Below are 20782 nucleotides of genomic sequence, written 5' to 3' on the forward strand. Positions count from 1 at the left end.
TCACATGAATAGTATGAGACTTTGACAAGTGCTTTATTAAAATTGAAGTAAACTTTATCTACAGCATCTCTCTGATATATGAACAAAATAACTCTGTCAAAAAAGGAAATGAAAGTAGCTGACAGGATTTGGTATTAATGAAGGCAAGCTAACTTTCAATGGATTTAATTCCCTTTTCTAAAACTTGATAAATTATTCCTTTAACAACCCAAATATAACTAGATCTGTGATCTCATTGATGTGAATATTCCCTTCAGTAATGTAGATCATTACCCTTCTATGCCTATCTACCTTCTGCAAATCTTTTCCATGTTGTTTTATAAATTTCTCATAGGAAGAGCTTCCTTTTTTTCTCCTTGATATCAAAAAATTGCTAGTGAAGCACACAGGATGTCTATTGGTTATTTCTCACTTTCATGACATGAACAATTGCTCTTCTTTGCTCATATATTTCTTTGATGATATAATTTCCTCTACTTCTCTTCTGCATTATTTGTAGTGTATTACAAGTTATTCAGTTCTATCATGCATTTCTCTAGTTGCTGTTTGTGTGATCCTCAGTTTCATTTATATGAAGACTATAGTGTTACATAACTTAGTTATATAAGAACATTGAAAAAAATAACTTTAAAAGCATAGGCCTCTATTTAAAGGGATAAGATTGAGTTTATTGAAGTAAATATGCAATGTTCTAATAGCATTCGAGGTTAACTAACCTCCTCTTCAAATTCTGGCATGGCTCACTGTCCATTTGCAATATCTATTCAAAATTATCTCTCTTGATCATTATATACTTCAACAACAATACTATATGATGACCAGTTCTGATGGACCAGGCCATCCTCAGCAATGAGATCAACCAAATCATTTCCAATGGAGCAATAATGAACTGAACCAGCTATGCCCAGAAAAAGAACTCTGGGAGATGACTAAAAACCATTACATTGAATTCCCAATCCCTATATTTATGCCCACCTGCATTTTTGATTTCCTTCACAAGCTAATTGTACAATATTTCAGAGTCTGATTCTTTTTGTACAGCAAAATAACGTTTTGGTCATGTATACTTATTGTGTATCTAATTTATATTTTAATATATTTAACATCTACTGGTCATCCTGCCATCTAGGGGAGGGGGTGGGGGGGTAAGAGGTGAAAAATTGGAACAAGAGGTTTGGCAATTGTTAATGCTGTAAAGTTACCCATGCATATATCCTGTAAATAAAAGGCTATTAAATAAAAAAAAAACAAAATTATCTCTCTTTCTGTCAGTTCATCATTTTGTATCCAACAGAAAAACTTAATAGAGCATACATTTAATAACATATCATAGTTTGGACAATAAACATTCTTCATCCATTTAGTTTTTGTGTATGGATAATTAAGTCAAACTTTTTTGTTCTGATTATGGATCTTAAACATGACCCTTACAATTTTCTAGGCCTTAATAAAGTTATCACAGTATGATTCACAAATAGCATCATGAGGAGGGTCTAATCATTTATAGGCAATTACTCTTCAATATAGACTCTATACTGTATCTTCTTTATTAGAGTAATGAATATCTTTGATGAACATTTTTTATGCCTTGCTTCATATTAATAATCAAAAGATCCTCAAATAAGAATGTTCATGTATTGTACGTCTTCCAAGTGATCTTACATAAATTTATAATTTGCATTCAGTAATACATTTTATAATTTTAGTACAAGTTTTAAAAATTATCATTTGTGAATCTTACTCTTTGTTTTTATAGAAAAATAGGGACATTCACCTTTCTTCTGTTATGTTTGTTCCATATTACAGATATATGGAATTCACATATGCCAGTGCTTTCAGAACACTGTGATATAGTTTGCTGTAATCTGATGATCTTAACTTTTCTTTTCTTTTTTTTTTAATTTTAATAGCCTTTTATTTACAGGTTATATGTATGGGTAACTTTACAGCATTGACAACTGCCAAACCTCTTGTTCCAATTTTTCCCTTCCTTCCCCCCCCTTCTCCCCCAGATGGCAGGATGACCAGTAGATGTTAAATATATTAAAATATAAATTAGAAACACAATAAGTATACATGACCAAACTGTTATTTTGCTGTACAAAAAGAATCGGATTCTGAAATATTGTACAATTAGCCTGTGAAGGAAATCAAAAATGCCAGTGGGCAAAAGTATAGGGATTGGGAATTCAATGTAATGGTTCTTAGTCATCTCCCAGAGTTCTTTCACTGGGTGTAGCTAGTTCAGTTCATTACTGCTCCATTGGAAATGATTTGGTTCATCTCATTGCTGAGGATGGCCAGGTCCATCAGAATTGGTCATCATATTATATTGTTGTTGAAGTATATAATGATCTCCTGGCCCTGCTCGTTTCACTCAGCATCAGTTTGTGTAAGTCTCTCCAGGCCTTTCTGAAATCATCCTGCTGGTTGTTTCTTACCAAACAATAATATTCCATATTATTCATATACCACAATTTATTCAGCCATTCTCCAATTGATGGGCAGCTACTCAGTTTCCAGTTTCTGGCCACTACAAAGAGGGCTGCCACAAACATTCGTGCACATACCTGATGATCTTAACTTTTCAAGGGCAGCAAAGTGTTTTCTCACTATCTCTGGACATTTTTGGTTTCAACCACCTATTAGACATTTTTATTTTGTCCTTTCAAATTCAAAAGTCATTATCTTTGGCAGAGAAAACAAACAAATTAAGAGGTAACTAGCAATAGATAGAACAAGTTACATCATATATTGTTTTATTGTCTCATCTATCCCAAGCAATAGTCTTGTTTGTTCTTTGATCTTCTTCCTTTACCCTCCTCCAATAAAGTTGAAATCTTTTATTGCAGTTTTTGTTGCCTTTAGTATTCTTTATGAGGTTCTGCTTATTTTGAACTTTAGTGTCTTTGATATAATTTTTTCTCCTGTGTGTGGTATAAGGAAACATATCACACACACATATTTTCAGTAGTTTCAAAGAAAAGGATGCATACAATTGGGGAAGAAAGAGACAGAAAGTGATCAGAATAAGATGAGTTCTAGCTTTGAAGGAAGCTAGAGATTCTGTGAGTTAGAAATAAGTAGGTAGTTCATTTTAAACATGGGAAAAAACCTGTGCAAAGACAAGGAAACAGGAAATAGGATGAAATGTATGGAAATCTGTTATGTATATAAAAAGCCTTGATTAGGGAAATGATTAAGTTTGACTTATGCCTTAGGATATGGATTTGGCAGCTGTGTAAAGGGCAAGTCATGGAAAGTAGAGCCTGGAAGCAAAGAGATCAATTGAGAGACTTTTGCAATAGTCCAAGTAAGAAGTTATATGGTTCTGAAGTAGAATATTGGTTGTGTGCATAGAGGAACAGGGATGAATAGTTGCTGTCCTTTGTTCTTGGAGGGCCAAAATATATCACTATGTCAGAGTTAAGTTACTGTATGACTAATCAGAACAATATAAACTCGGAATGCTCTACCACAGGTCGGATACAAATAGTCCATGTGAACATTTGTGGTGTATTCTCTAAATCTGCATATCATACATTTGTTTTGAGCTACTTCAAGTTTGCTTTGCTCATAGAACACAGCACCTACTATGCTGAATGGTCCTGTGCTGGGTGTTCTCAATTTTTTGAGAATGTCCCTGACACCACCTGAGTGGAGTTCTCTATAAAATAGTCTTTTTGGTAAATGTATATTTAGCATTTGAATATGTGGTCAGCCCAATGAAGTTGTAGTCTCTACAGTAGAGTTTGAATGCTTGTCAGTTTAGTTTGAGAAAGGACCTTAGTGTCTGGTATCTTAATTCTTCCAGGTGGTCTTCAGAATCTTTCTAAGACAATCCAAATGGAAGCAATTCAATTTCCTGGCTTTGTGTTGGTATACTGTCCAGATTTCACAGCCATACAACAATGAGGTCAGCACAATAGCTCTGTAGACCTTTAGTTTGCTACTCAGACTAATACCTCTCTCATGCTTTTCTTTGAAACTTTCTAAACACTGACCTAACTCTGGAAAAGTGTGTGTCAACTTCATTATCTGTTGGAATCCTTACAAACTGTTAAGTCATTAGAATTGATAGAGACAATAATTATCTAATTTAGCACGGTTCAGTATGACTGAACTGATCCTACGAAGAAATGTTATGGGCCAGAACTTGAAACAAGGTACTAAGTACAACTGGTAGAAACAATGCTTGTGTTCACACCTTTAGAGAGCTCATATAAGCAAGAAACTCTTAGGGCCAGAGAGTACTCTGGGACAGACACAGAGCACTCTGGGAGGAAGCCCACAAGCCCACTCTCTGAGGCAGAGACAGATTCATTCCAACTTTCACCTTGGTGCTGGCTGGAGATATTTGGAAGAAAAGCCAAAGCTGGTAGAGGAAAAAGATTAGCAGCAAGAGCTCTTGGAATCAAGCAGAGAGATAGGCCTCTAAGAAAGCTAACTGGGCCCAAGGAAAGAGATAAGAAATAAACATTTGGATTTTATCAGCTGGCTGTATTTGGAGTGATTATTACTCTGAACTGAAACTAAGGCTGCCTCCAGAAAACCTCCCCAAGAAACCTGCTCCCAGAGAGAACCATTATATTTTAGAAAAGAAAAGAATACCACAATTATCAATGTGTAAAACCTGGAAAATATATTGCCAAAGTAAGTAAACTTATCTGTGGCATTCAAAACTTTTTTATTTGCTGTGACCAATATTCTCACATATTGATGGTATGGTGCTAGCTGATAGAGCATCTCTGTTTTCTTGGTGTTAGGTCAAAATTTGCACAAGCAGTAGAGAATTGATTTGTGCTTTGATATATATTGGTTTCAGAGATTCATTGAGTACACAGTCATCTGCAAATAAAAAAAAATAATGTACCAAACATTCTCCCCACTTTAGTCTTGGCCTGTAGCCTTTTCAAGTTCAAGAATCAGTGTGGTAGTTGACCTTGATTCATTCTCACTGAAGACTTTTGACAACATGCCTGAAAACTTCATGCTAAAAACAAATATACAGTCTTGTTTCACTGCATTGTTGATTGGGAAAATGTGAGTGCATCATCCATTATCCAGAACACAGGCAAGTTAAACATATTTAACATATTGTTAAACATATATAATACAATCAAATTTTGACATAATTTCCCATAAGCCCCCTTGACTGACAGTGTCAAAGATCTTGATAAGATCTACAGATGGACAATGGAGGCATCTTTGAATTTCTAGAGGATAACCTCTTCCTGCCATATAATCAGGTAATTTTATTTGCATTTTGTATGAGCAGTGAACCCTCTCCCCTCCCACTTCGTAAATCTCAAATGGAATTGAATCTGCATCATGTGCTTTGCCACCTGAAAGAAGTTTAATAGCATTCAAAACCTCTTCAGTTGAAACTTCAGCTAAGGAGGGATTGGTTTCAATTTGAGGTGAATGGTCAATGGCTTCAGCATTGATTGATGATGATCTGTTTAGAATATTTTGAAAATATTCTGTCCGACATTCTATGATCATGTTTTTATCATTAATCAATGTAGTATCTCTGATTAGTTGAAATGCACCATAGTTTTTTGGTCCATAAATAGTCGTCTGGGTTATTTCAATCCAAAAGCGCTTTGGGATTGTAAATTATCAGCATGAAACCGAATTTCATCTGTCTTCCCAATGATCCAGAAATTTTACATCTCTATAAGATTCATTTGTACTTTTGATGGGCTTAAATGCAGTCTTCTTAAAGATGCATAAATTATCTTTTGCTACATCCTGTGGAGTTCTAGTTTTCTATTTAGCAGCTTCTGAATTTCCCCATCATTTTGTTTTCAAATGTTCTGACTCAGATGAGCAAATGCAATGCTGCATACCAAATCTGCCTACTCCTTTTCTTCCCTACTGTTGCAATTATGTGTTAGTTTAATTTTCCCTTCAACTTGTTCCCACTGAGAGAATGGTTCTAATCTGACTTCTGGTAGTTATTTTGCCTTGGAGCTGTACTTTTGTTGAATGTGAATACTTAGTTTGGAGAGCATAAGTCTATGATCAGTTCAGCACTCTGCACCATATTTTGCTGCCATCACTTTTTATTGTTTTTAGGTAAATGGAAAAGAGTGTTGGTCATGAGTATTAAGTGACCATTGATGCTGCTGTTTCCACCTCCATTCCTCCCAAGGACTCCCTGTCATGGCTGATAGTCTAAGCCTATGCCATTAAAATCATCCAGAATCATCAGTTTGTCATCTTTTGGCACATTAATAATAAAAATTTCCAAGTCATCCTAAACATTTTCTTTGACCTCATTAATGTTTGTTATGATAGGAGCATAGGCACTGATGATGATGGCATGGTATTTTCCTAGAAATGGCAATTGCATTGTCATGATCCTATCATTCACTCCTTTTAGTAGGTGAACAGACTTGTTGACTAGATTATTTTTGATTACAAAACTTACACTTCTCTTCACCATAGCCATTCCAGAAAAAAAAAATATCCAGTTGCAACTTTAATAAGCTGGTCTTCATTTGTTTCACCCAGGGATTCTATTTGGATGCAATACTTGCTGAGTTCTCTCCCAAGAGCTGTTTATCTTCCAGGTCTATTGGATTTTGTGTTGTACTGATGGTGAGTAGAATCAGTTCAGAAGAATGTGTTTCCTTAACAGGGTAAAATTACTTGCCTGCTACAGCAATAAGGCCAAGATTGAATAAGTAGACAATTTTTAGGGCATCATTTCTAGCCCTCTCTTCACACCAGCAGGTAAGTAGTATGATCCTTAAAAGATTGCTGAGATACCCAGAGAACTGCTGAATCCCATTTCTGCTTCCAGTAAGAAGACAACCTGGGCCTCCTTTATGCAGGGTTGTGACTATAATTCTTAGTGTATCCACATCTAATGCTTGATTATTTGCTTGTTGCAATGGGTTTTTGAGAAGTGTAAAGTGGTAAAATGGTATGGGCAGGGGTCCTCAAACTATGACTCGTGGGCCAGATGCGGCCTGCTGAGGACATTTATGCGGCCCGCTGGGTAATGGCAAAATCAGACTGGACGTGACATTCGACCTAAACTCGCATTAGCAACACACACTTCCAGCACTGGGCTGAGGCAGCAGAGACAGAGTGTGAGGTGATACCGAGGTGAGGTGAGTTCCCAGGCCGGTGTGTGTGGTGTGGGGAAGGGAGAGAGAGGCAGAAGATGGAAAACTGAAGGCTCGCGGTCTTGTACAGTAAAGGCAGCCACCACAACAGACAGGTGCCGGGGATGTACAGTGCATGCTGCGCATGTCAGGGCCACTGCAGGGGGAATTCACTGCAAGGTCGGAAGTGGGAGCGCGAAGAGCAGGAGAGGGAGTGAGGGAAATGGAGGCATCACAGCACAGAGGCAGCTTGGAGGAAGTTGGGCATTGCAGACTGTATGTCTCTGTGTGGGCAAAGTTATTGCTAGTATATTGTTTTTGTAGCGCTGTATATACATACATATATATATATGTATTTTACTAGTAGCAATTTGGAATCCCTAGGAAATAATGATGTCAAATAAAAGAAAAATTGACTCAGAGTGTAGGATATTCAAAGAACAGTGGATTTATGATTACTTTTTCATGTAGTACAAGGAAAGAGCTGTATGTCTGATATGCCAGAATATAGTGTCTGTGTTCAAAGAATATAATTTGCGTGGACACTATGAAACTCAACATAAAGATAAATATGATTGTTTGGTTGGAGAAGTGAAAAAGATAAAATATTAAAACTGAAAAATACATTGACAACTCAGCAAAATACTTTTGTGAAGTAGAAGCAGTTAAATATTTCATCACTGTGAGCAAGTTTTCAAGTTGCCAAGCTAATAGCATGCACTGGCAGACCATTCGTGGAGGGAGAATTTGTTAAAGAATGCCTTCTTTCTGTTGCCAAAGAGATATGTCCAGAGAAGGCCGATTTATTTAGTACAGTGAGTCTTTCAGGACCTACAATTGCACAGAGGATTGAAGAAATGGGAGACAATCTGCATCAGCATTTGCAAAACTCCATAAAAAAATTTCATATTTTTCCTTGGCCCGATGAAAGCAATGGTGTTCATGATTCTGCACAACTTCTAATTTTTATTCATGGGACAAATGATTATTTTGATGACCAAGTTCTAAGTGCTCTATATAGTCTGCTTCAGCTGCCATCATGATTGTTGGAACAAATTATTCTCATTAATCCATTCTACCAGCAGAGGTCTTCATATGCTTGGGGTAGACATCCCTCCAACTAACCAATGGATTTAAGACCCCTCAGTTACCCTTTCCTCAGTTATCCTCAACCTGATTTCTCCCAGCTGCCAAAATGATTTAATATGGTGTAGTTGCTGTGAATGCTACAGCTTCTTGCAGCCACAGGTAAGAGTTAGGTAGATCAGGTGGATACCAAAGGTGGAAAGCAGTCCTTATTCCAGAGGTAATAGTCTTCTCTGAATAAACTTGATGGTCAAGTGCATAGAGAAACAGGGATAGATATTAAACAGTATGGCAGTCGAACCAATAAGATTTGGAAATTCATTTTGAAGGATGAGAGAAAATGAAGAGTTGAGGATTACTTAGAAGTTGCGAATTTAAGTGACTGGAAGGATGTAGAGCTTTCAAGAGAAATAGGGAAATTAGAAAAAGGGGAAGATTTGGGGAGAAAGAGAAAGAGCTCTCTTGTGTATGTGATAAATTTGAGATGCTTACAGGACATACAGGTAGATATGCATATTGTGCAGTTGCAATGTGGGAACTATAGTTCAGAATTCTGGGACTAGATACATAGATTTTGGGAGTGAACTATAGTGAGATATTTCAATCTAAGAGAACTAATGTGATCACTAATAGAGTGTGGCAAGAGAACATCCACAAATGTTTTAAAACACTAGAAAAATTCAATTGATAAGTCAGTACATTGCTGAGAAAATCTCCCTCTAAGAGACTGGTGCCTTACGATGTTGAAATTTTAAAATTGTGAAACTTGGATTTACCAATGAGGCAACTTCCAAAGCTGGTGTTAACCAAGAAATTTCTTTGTACTTGGCATGAAGGTTAAATTCTAGGGAATTCAAAAATCTTTCTCTAATTTAGGAAGTTAGGGTTAAAGCATAGTACCCTTTATTTCCCATTTTATATTCAATACTCCATTAAATGCAATTGTTTTTATGTTTCCTATATATATATATATATATATGTTTCCTATATGTGTTTTAAAAATATAAATTAGTTCCCTGTGCATTCTGCCTCTTTAGATAGACTTTTTATTTGTTCATTCTTGATGAATATATGAGAAAGAAATAATACTTTTACAATAGTTTTAGCATACCATAGCATGTTACAAAATTGAAAGTTGAAGAGAATATAAAATTAATATTGAATCATAACTATACAAGAGTATTTGATTCAGTGAACAAAATACTTCCCAAAAGGATCTCTGTTGGTGTTTTTTCTTTTTTAAAATATAATAATAAGATGGTTCTCTCTGGGAGAGAGGGTTTCTCGGGGAGGTTTTCTGGAGGCAGCCTTAGTTTCAGTTACAAGTAAATAATTACTCCAAAATCGCAACCAGCTGATAAAAGTTCAGATCTTTTATTGTGTCCTTCAATATAGCCCGGTTAGCTCAGAAGCCTATCTCTCTGCTTGGTTCCAAGAGCTCTTGCAGCTTTGTCCTTGGCTTCTGCCTCTGCTTTCTTCAGCCTCCAGTCAACACCAAGGTGGAAGATGCAATGAATCTCTCTTGCCTCGAAGATAGGGCTTATGGGCTTCCTCCCAGAGTGCTCCTCTCTGACCCCAGTTAATGTTCCAGAGAAATTCTTTTTTTAGCTTTAAGAGTTTCTTCCATATCTCCCAAAGGTTAACTCCTCCTTCTGGAGGCAGGGCTTAAGGGAGGTGTAAATTCAGATATCTCATACTAAATCGAGTGAACTCCAATGAGTACTTAAATATTTCTTGCTTCTACGAGCTCTCTAAAGGGGTGAACACAAGCATCGTTTCTATCAGTTGTACTTAGTACCTTGTTTCAAGTTCTGGCCCAGAATATCTCCTTCTAAGATCAAATCAATCATATTGAACCATGCTAAATTAGATAATTATTGTCTCTATCAACTCTAATGGCTTAACACTTTGTAAAGATTCCAACAGATCTCTTCCAAAAAAGTACATTTAAATTTTATAGGAGATTTCTTTTTTCTTTTTTGAATTTTTACTGAAGACAAAAGAATTGAACACTTCTAAATTTATAAAGTAAGAGAGTGAGGAAATAGGATAAGGAATGTCTAGAGGGGTATATAGATTTATGGGATAGGACAAGGATGTAGATTTTACAGGAATGGGATAAAAGAAGGAATAACATATTTGGAGGACTGTAAGTTTTTTGAATTCAAATAGAAATAAGAGGGCAATGTGAAAAGGTGGTAGGATAGGATTAGAGAAGGATTCTTGAAGGGAAGGGGATAGATTAAATAATTAGGAGGGCAATTTAAAAGAAGTAAAACAGAGTAGTCATGAGGGATTAGAAAATAAAAGATACACACAAATATAAAATAAAGTAGAATTTATTATGTAAAAAAAGCAGGGGTAGTAATCATGATCATACAAAGGAAAAGTTAAAATAGATTCAACCAAAAAAGAAAAATAGGGAAACAACACTAGTCAGCCACATTAATCTTTTTTTTTTTTTTTTTTTTTTTTTTTTTTTCTGAGGCAATTGGGGTTAAGTGAGTTGCCTAGGGTCACACACCTAGGAAGTGTTAAATGTCTGAGATCATATTTGAACTCAGGTCTTCCCAACTTCAGGGCTAGTGCTCTATCCACTGCGTCACCTAGCTGCTCCAGCCATATTAATCAATATTGTTTTAGTTTGTTTAAAATAGCTAGACAGTATAAGGTTAGAATATTGCTGTGGTGTAGGAAGTGATGAGTTGGTGGATTTAAAAAAACACAGAAAGACAGACTTATGAAGGAAGATATCCCTCTTCATAGAGACAGAAAACAAAAATATGTGTATATATATGTGTATGATTATAGATATTTATGTATATGTGTGTGTATCTATGCTCAAATTGTAATCAATTGAAAATCTTACAAAGAAGTAAAAAGAGATCTACAACTGTTTTAACAGTTCAGAACAATTTTCTTCAATTATTCTTACATTGCTATATTCAGATTCTTCTTTTTTTTTGATTATAGCTTTCAGGTAGTGTGTTTGTTCTTATGTTTTTTCTTCTTGATCTGATCTCCAAATCAGTTGTTTTTCTTATGAGATGTTTCACAATCTTTTCTATTTTTTCCATTCTTTATATTCTGTTTTATTATTTCTTGGCCTCATAACTTGGCTGGCTTCCCCTTGTCCAATTCTAGTTTACAAGAAGTCATTTTCTTCCTTAAGATTCTGTAACTCCTTTTCTAGTTGATTAACTTTATATAATCTTGTTTTTCTTAGATGGTTTTAATTTATTTATTTTTTAATCCTCATTCTCATTTGATTTTAAAGTCTTTTTTTGAGTTCTATTAATTCTTTTTTGGGTGGGTAACCATTTGATATTACTCTCTGGGATAGGAGAAGATTTCTTTTTTTTTTTTTTGCTTCAGTACCCTACTCTGAAGAGGAATACTAGTCTATTCTATTCTCATAGTAATTTTCTATGGTTGGGTTCATTCTCATTTGCCTTCATTTTTATTTCCTTTAAATTTATAGCAGCTTGTTATCACAGTCTTGTTCTGGTATGTGGGGAATGGTGCTTTGAGTCCTCTTTCTGTTCTCCTCTCCTGTTAGTGCTCATAGCCAGCAGAATCCCTATCTCACTGCTTACTTCTGCACTCATTGGGAGTGAACTGTTTCCTTCTCACCCAGACAGAGCCAGATCTCAGAAGCACAGGCTAGCCTGGCATTCTTTATCAGCAGAAATTCCTTCAATTTTCTCTCACTCACATAGAAGATACCCCACACTGTCATGAAGTGGAAATTCCTGTTATATAGATTTTTTTTTACCTTCTAACCCACCTAACTCTTTGATATTTCAGTAGAGCTAGCCTGGAGGTGTTTACAATTCACTTGGGTGGGACCTCTTATCTTTCTTCAGATCTCCAGTTGTCCTAGGAAGGAACACTGTTCTACCCCATTCTCATTTATTTTTACATTCACCCTGATGTGCTATTTTGTCTTGTTTGTGGGGGAAATCTAGAAAGTGTGGAATTTTCTTACCTATTCTGATATTTTTCGAGAATCCTTTTGGAGAAGCTCTTAATTAATTACTCGACAAAGTCTAAAATCCTTACCCCAGTATTCAAGGTCTTCTATAATCTGGGCGTATGATGATCAGATTTTCAGTTTTAGGAAAAAACTTGACTGGACTTGAATGGAAGAAACTTGGATTTGGAACACTAGTTGCTTCTTTTTGGTATAGCAAATTTCTATTAATCCTTTAAGATCTAGTTCAAATCTTGCTACTTCATGAAAGCTTCTGACCCATCCCAATCTTTAATAATTTTCCCCTGCTTTGAATTACTATAACATAATTTTTATTTGTCTTACACAATCCTGTATTGTTAGTTATCTGTTTATATATCTATGTTGTAACTCCATAATTCTCTTGTTTTTTGAATATAGACATCGTATCATAGATTTATCTTTCTCTATTATGTTTATCTATCACCTCATAGTACCTTATAACTTAAGTCTTTCATATGGTTGATACTAAACAAATATGGAGATAAATATGGATGTTAGATAATATGGAAGGAGTAGTCTAGAAAGTCACTCAGAGATAAAAAAAACAAAACAAAACCCAGAAATTGATGAACAGCAGCTGGAATCTATCTATCATCTATCTATCTATCTATCTAATCTATCTATCTATCTATCTATCTATTCATCTATCTGTCTACTAGACCACAGCTAAGTTCTTTGTATTCCTTCAGCAGAATCTGGTGACTGGAAAGCAGAAATAGTATACATGTCACTAGTCATATAATAAATGATTATTCTCTTTTGAGTAAAGGAAAAATTCTCTAACTATTGCCAGGAAAGTTAGTGCTGGAGTCCTTCCAGGAAAGGGAAGAATAATTCTCAATAAATTGATTTCTGGAAAGTAAAAAGGGCATTTATATTTGCAATACAGAATATATCGCCATAGAGCAGAGTAACCACTGTGTTTCTCATTCTGTTGCTGTTTATTTCATATAATAGTCAAAGATTACTTTAGAGCTCCTGGAACACATCAAATGAATTTAAAGCCTTTATAATGCAAAATGTGTAAGAAGAAAAAAATAAAACTGAGGCTTAGACTCTGCTGATAATTCCTCTTTCATGCCAGATTTAAAAAGAAAAGAATAAGATTATTCTTTAATATATTCTTTAATTGTAATTGGTGTTCACTGCAGACTTTGTGTTAACTTCAGATGGAGTCTTGCTTCTTAGAACTCTTCTTGATGGGTTTTGTTTTGTTCAGCTGCAGAAGGTTATTTCCACAAGGACAAGGACACAATTGTAAATCAAAATGATTGAGTCACATAATCACTCCTGTCAGCAAACTCAATTTTTTGTTTCTTTTTAAGTCTTGAGGGATTTGAGAAAACTGAAGTAGGAGTTGTTTTGTGTGTGTTGATTGCAGATATAGCTTATGACCTTAGATCTAAGTAAGTAATCACAGCCAATGTGAATAGTGCTTTATAGAACTTAAGGTGCTCCACAGAGTCAAATAAGGGATTTATCAGTCAGACTTAGATAACTCTTACCAAATTTCAGAAAGCAGATTACTTTAAGCGCATTGTATAGCACCTCTGTAATAGAATAGGAAATTTAAATGGGTTTCTGCTAAATCCATCCTTTTCCCTCTTCTTTTGTATGTATTCTTAGACATATAATGTCATACTTTTGTAGAAAATCATAGGTGTGGACATAGCAAAAAAACATCTCATTCAAACATGTCTTTTACTTTCTCATTTAGATCTGCCTGCTTAATGACTATCTGCACTATTGTCTTCTTCCCTGAAACATATAAACATATCCACGGTCCCCTCTATCCTTAGAAAACCTTCACTTAACCTTGCCGTTTCTTTTTTTTTAAATTTTTTTATTATAGCTTTTTATTTACAAGATATATGCATGGGTAATTTTTCAGCATTGATAATTTCAAAACCTTTTGTTCCAATTTTTCCCCTCCTTCCCTCCACTCCCTCCCCCAGATGGCAGGTTGACCAATATATGTAAAATATGTTAAAGTATAAGTTAAATACAATATATGTATACATGTCCATACAGTTATTTTGCTGTACAAAAAGAATCTTTGAAATAGTATACAATTAACCTATGAAGGAAATCAAAAATGCAAGCAGACAAAAATAGAGGGATTGGAATTCTATGTAGTGGTTCATAGTCATCTCCCAGAGTTCATTCGCTGGATGTAGCTGGTTCAATTCATTACTGCTCTATTGGAACTGATTTGGTTCATCACATTGTTGAAGAGTAACCTTGCCATTTCTTGAAACTATCATCTTATATATTTTTTATACCCAAATGCCTAGAAATTTTTCTTTATACCAAATGACAAGAAAAAGCTATTTAGACTCACTGTGTCCAATTTTTTTCATATTCCCCCCATTTCTTAATTTTTTGTGCTCTTTCTTCCAGGCCTACCACTTGATTGAAACTATTCTGTCCAAGGCGAATGATCTCTTGCTAAATTCAATAGTCCATTATTAATCTTTATCCCTTGTCAATATCTTTACATTAAAAAGAAAACATATTATTTTTCTATTCTTTCCCCCACATAGTCCTTTGTCTATTAACTTTCATAAAACTTTTATTCTGATTTCTAGTCTCAGTCTCTTTTTCTGGATTATTACACCACCATTTAAGTGTGGATATTACTCCATTACTCTTTCATGGGTTTATCACCACAGACTCTCTGGATTATTATTATAGTTTTCTTGCCAGGGATACTGAAGTAGTTTGCCATTTCCTTCTCTAGCACATTGTATAGATGAAGAAACTGAGGCAAGCAGGGTTAAGTTACTTACCTGGGATCATAGTTAGTATCTGAAGCTGAATTTAAATTCATGAAGTTGAGTCTTCCTGATTCCAAGACCAAGACTATGTCACCTAGATGCCTCTTTCAATGAATAGTCAGAGTTAATTTCTTTTAAGTATTGATTGCTTTGATCTCTTTGCTATCTAATGCACTGTAAAATCTTTTTTCTTGCACTACAATTCAAAAGTATCACTTCTATGATTCTCAGCTTCCATTATAGAATATTTCCCCATTCTAATCTGTTTCAAATATAAAATCCTTTTATTTATTTATTTATTTTTAAGCCCTTCATGACCTAGTCCTTCCTATCTTTTCAATTCGGCTTCTTTGCTGTTCCAGACACAGTATACATGATCTCTTTTCTGGGAATTTTCACTGGCTGCCCCCCCATGCCTGGAAGTTTCTTCCTCTTTATTTACCTTCTAACTTTCCTTGCTTTTTTTAGAAGCCTCAATAAATCCCATCTCCTCCACGAAGCCTTTCCCAGTCTTGCTTAATCTTAGTGTCTTCCCATTGAGATTTTCTCCAATTTATTGGTGGTATAGTAGACAGTTTTGGATCTGAGTTCAAATCTGGCCTCAGACACTTACTAATTGTGTAACTGGGCAAATTACTTAACATTGTTTGCCTCAGTTTCTCATTTGTATAATGAGCTAGTTACTGTGCCAAGTAAATCCTAAATTAGTTCACGAAGTCAGACATAACCAAAAAGACTGAACAACAACAAATATTTTATTCATGCACAATTATTTTCTTGTTGTTTCTTCTCTTTGCTCACTAGTCACCAGATCACAGAAAAGAATCCTGAGTACAGGAGCAGTTAGGTGGTACAGTGGATAGAATACCAGTCCTGAAGTCAGGAGGATCTCAGTTCAAATCTGGCCTCAGACACTTAAGACTCCCTATCTGTGTGACCCCAGGCAAGTCACTTAACCCCAATTACCTCAGGGGAAAAAGAATTCTGAGTATAAAAATAGAAGAACTTTATTTTTTAATAGTTATTGCCATCCCTTAATTTATATTCTCTTTGAATTAAGAACAATCTTTATCTGGAAAAAAGCAGAACTGAAGTACTAATAAAATAGTAAGAATACATTAACAAAAAGATACAAAAATTTAGAATTCAAACCTCCACTTTCAGGAAGAAAAGGGAGAATATAATTTACTAGTTAGTTGGATATTCTCAGAAAAGACCAATCTTTTATCTCCCCAGCAGAATTTCATATGCTTAGTAGAACTATGACCAAAAGCTTCTAGCAATTCTGTGCCTACCATATTCCCCATTCAGGTAGTCCTTCAGCTCTTCTGTTTTCAGCTGCTTTTCTTCCCAATGAAGAGATATTCAAACTTTCTTGGTCTCTTTTTCCTTTGGCTGGGAAGATTATGAAGTCTTCTTGAGACAATGGATTACACTTTCTAAGATCCTAATGGATCTTTTGAGGATCCTAGAATCCACAAAGTCTAAAGATTTGGACTTTGAATTCAATTGGGACACTTCAGTCAATCAAATTAAAATGATTGAAAACTATTAAATTCTGCTCACCTGGGCAGATGTACTATGAAGCTTTTGTAGCCCATTCTCAATCCTTTCCATTTTGGATGTCAGCTCTTTTCCATTCTTGACCATCAGGTTCTGATACAGTCTAATCTGCTCCAGGAAGGATTTGGGTGTTGTGTAATTATAACGCCGTTCATTACTCAGGTAAGACTGGGACATTAGGTTGACACTTGTGTGTACGTAAGCCATGAATTTACTAATTGACTCCTTTAAGGTTGGCTAAAATAAAAGAGAAGATTACAAAACAACTCCCCATACCATAAATTGTTTCCTCCTCCCTTCTCTTTGTGGTTCCCAAAGACTTGTGGATTGGCTTCTATTCCATTATTACCCTACCCCAAAAATTCTGAGGAAAATTCTGCTGTTTACAACCAATAAAAAGCTCCCCTCAAAGGTGGGAAAGTTCTCAGAGAGTGCCAGCTTTGTTTTCCTTCCCCAGACTTACATCAATGTTCTTCATGTTTTTTAAGAAGTGCAGGCCAACTGACTCCAGTGCCTGTTGAGGCCACTCATGAAACCAATCGATGGCTGTGCAATTCACAATGGCTGGGAATTTCCTGCTGCGGACTCTTAGCTTGTTCCCAACAGGGGAGAAACAGAGTATAACCTGAGAATTCAGAAGTGTCAGAGAATGAAGAAGGAATAAGGGAAATACTAATCAGAGAAACAGAAATGTCCTCAAGCTTCTTTATCACCTAATGTTGTTTTACAGCTTTAAAGACTTACTGTAAACCAGAAATTGAGGGCTTGTCTTGTGCTTCGTAGGTAACATGGTTCCCATGTAGTCATAGCTGTGCACATATTTGAAAAAGTCAACTCAATAAGGATTTATTAAGCACTTACTATGTGTCAGGCACTGTGCTAAACACTTTATAAGGATACAAAGCAAGGCAAAAGTCCTTACTCTCTCTTTTTTAAAGTATTAATTTTATTTTAAATTCGAAATTCTCTCCTTCCCCAATCCATTGAGAAGTCAAGAAATACAAAGCCCATTACAAATATGAAATCACACAAAACAAATGTCTGCATTTGTGAAAAGTGAAGGAAAACAAGTTATATGCTGAGAACATCAGTTCCTATCTGAAGATAGATAGCATGTTTCAACATGACTTCTTTGGTTATTATATTGGTCAAAGTTACTGTGTCTTTCATTGTTGATTATCTTTACAATATTGTTATTACTATGTTAAGTTGTTTGGTTCTGTTCACTTCATTTTCTATCAGCTCATACAAGTCTTGACTAATTTTTCTGAAACCATCCCCTTTATCATTTCTTATAGCATAATAGTGTTTATCATATTCATATACCATATACCACTGGAATATAGATAATGGGTTCAAAATAAGCTCCAGCTGGTAGTGGAATCCATGAAGGTTTATCAGTCAACAAGTCCAGTGCCCCAAAGAATGAGGAAAAGGAATGAAAAAAGGATTTAACCCTGCAGAGGCTGATATATGAACTTATTAAATAGCTATGCTGTATTTGAAAGTGAATTTTGTGGGAATAATGCTATACAAAAATTCTATTACATCTAAGCCCACTCAAGGGCTCTCCTCTCAAGTGGTTTCTAATCAAGGAGACAACATGCAAACAATTATACATAAGCAAGACACATAAAGGATAAATTTAAAATTATCTCAGAGAAAAGGTACTAAAATGAAGGGGGACTGGGAAAAGCAGAATGTGGACTTTAGCTGAGAGTTGAAGGAAGTCAGGGAGGCCAAGAGATAGAGACAAGGAGGAACAAAGTCCAGGCATTTACTTGTGATTAGAGTGAAGATATTGGGCCAGTATTCTCATTAGCAATAAGCGAAAATAACTGCACCTAGAATATCTCCCAAATTATTTCTGCCAAGTCATATTTAGTTCCTAGTGGTTCTGGGACAGAAAATCTTTCTTTACCTTCAGTTGCCGTTGGACCCTTTCTATGAAGAATTTCCAGCAATTTTCCTTGCTATCAAATAATCCCCGGCTCTTGACTTCATTTCTCAAAGTGCTTATGATGTTTTCAACTTCATCATCAGAGTATAGATCTGGAATCTCTCCTGGGAAAAAACAGAGTGAAGATTTAAAGGTTTTGACTCATTTCCCAGCAGCTACATTCAAAGACAGATATTCTTTTTTCCATGGCAATGAGCAGATCATTTGACTTCAGATTCACACTCCAGATGCATTTTGCTTGTTGAGAATATCATCTAAAAAGCACACCTTCCTCTGATACTAATAGCAAGGAATGTGATATAACTCTCTGGATAAAATTGCTTATAGTTTCAATCTTGTTCTAAAATAAAATACTAGAATTATTGGAATGCTCACTCTCTGGAAGTAGACGTCCTCTTCTTAATTCAGGACATTTTCTAGCCTTCAAAGTCTAACAAAAGGGATTACATCATTGGTTATATCTAAAAAATTTAATTACTTGTTTTTTTACATAATTAATTATTAAAAACAGGTTATAGTTTTTATGCCAGTTTCAGGTAGATTTGTATTGCTCAAGATTTTCTCTTTAAAGCATCTTTGTCCAGTTTTCTTTATTAGCTATGATTTCTAAATACACAAGAGCAAAACACACAGATTATGCAGAATGTCAACAAAACAAGTATTGAACAAAATTGATAAAAAAAACTTCCCATTTCCTGCCATTTAGCCAGGAAAGACCCTAGAGTCCCAAATGAGCTTAAGCTCAACTAGTTCAACCTCATCATTTTACTGATAAAGTTACCAAGGGCCAGAGAGATAATGATTTCCATAAGATCACATCACCAGTAAATAGTATAATTGGGAATTTAACCCAAGTCTTTGGAGGCTAGATACATAATTCTTACCCTCTATCATAACATCTTGTTACTCCATCAACGTAAAACACAACTCTCATTATAATTTTCCTATTTTATTAATTTCTATTAATTCTCCTAGTTTATACTTAAGGGTCAATATCCTTAGTAATATATAGCTGACATTTGTATGATCACTTGCCATCTTCAGGGGATGGGCCCTTTTACTTTTTTCCCTTCTTCCTACACAAGGCTCACCAGTAGGATATCAAGACATGGCCAAAAGATTTATTTCTCTGAGACTTGACTGGCTCCAGTTTAATTTAGCTTGCTCCTTCCTTGGAGGGTTGCAAATTAACTTCATTCTTCAAGAGTAGCACCTCTTATGATTCTTTAACTTTTACTTCTAGAATGATTATTCCCTTTGTTTCCAAGGGCATTGGAGGAAAACCCCCTCAGAAGACAGAACATAATAAATCTTGTCAAAGAATTATAGGCTCTCAGAATTGGAAAAGAATTGGAGGTCATCTCATCCAACTTGTAGCTGAACAAGAAACCTTTTTACAAGAGATCACCAAAAAGTGATCATCTATGTTTTGCTTAAAGACCTTCAATCAGAAAAAAAAATGCTACTTCCTAAGACAACCTTTTTTTAAACAGTTCTGATTATTTCTTTTTATATTGACCTTAAATCTGTCCTATTGCTATTTCTATTTATTCTTTCTAGATCGCCTTTGGGCCAAATGGAACAAATTGAATCAATTTCTTTCATATTATATATAAGCCTTGCCCACAGAGAGGCAGTGTCTTGTTCCCCCAGAGTTAAGACAATGGAGAAACAGTTGTTTTCTTACCAGATGCTAACAGATCATTGATGAGGACAAGAAACCTTTCATCAGCAACTTGGGCATCTGTCATGAGAAACACAGAGCTTATATTTTTTACTCCAGCTTTTAGGCACTGGTTGGCCAAGTCCATCTGTGGGAGATAGCCAAGAATAACATTAAGAAATGGTGGGTTTTTGTTTTATCTTCCTATTTATATCAGTGAGAATTTTTCAGATGCTAGTAGGTGATAAAAAGGTGGTCATTTTGGATATGGTGAATATGGAAATTTGTTTTGTTTGATGATGCATATTTATTAGATGCATTTGTCTTTCTTTTTTTCCCCCAATAGTGGAATAGGGGGTAGAAAGGAAAAAAAAATCATTTTTAATGGAAAAAAACCCAAAGTTTTATTTTTAAAAATAATGTGCTTAGTATTGTACCTCTGTGCAATAAAAACTCACTCTCATTTGCCCCATCACACTGCATCTATAACAATATTATACTTCTCATTGCCAATTGAAGAATACAAACTGAACCAGTCAATATTGTTCATTTTAAGATATATAGTTGTTTTGATTCCTGTGTAAGCCTTTGGGGTTCCCT

At 35.2% G+C, this 20782-nt stretch overlaps 1 protein-coding gene across 1 annotated transcript in view; it reads right to left on the bottom strand.

The window, feature by feature from the left end:
* DNAH9 (dynein axonemal heavy chain 9) overlaps window positions 1-20782 on the bottom strand; it is a 479597-nt gene that overhangs the window by 134131 nt on the left and 324684 nt on the right. The window contains exons 45-48 of the mRNA XM_031965533.1: window positions 20207-20330; window positions 18481-18623; window positions 17023-17184; window positions 16563-16796 (exon numbers count right to left, since the gene is read on the bottom strand). Of these exons, the coding sequence (XP_031821393.1) occupies window positions 16563-16796; window positions 17023-17184; window positions 18481-18623; window positions 20207-20330 (663 nt within the window). The remainder of the gene's footprint in view (window positions 1-16562; window positions 16797-17022; window positions 17185-18480; window positions 18624-20206; window positions 20331-20782) is intronic.

The sequence above is a fragment of the Sarcophilus harrisii genome, chromosome 4, assembly GCF_902635505.1.
Source record: "Sarcophilus harrisii chromosome 4, mSarHar1.11, whole genome shotgun sequence".
NCBI classification, from domain to species: domain Eukaryota; kingdom Metazoa; phylum Chordata; class Mammalia; order Dasyuromorphia; family Dasyuridae; genus Sarcophilus; species Sarcophilus harrisii.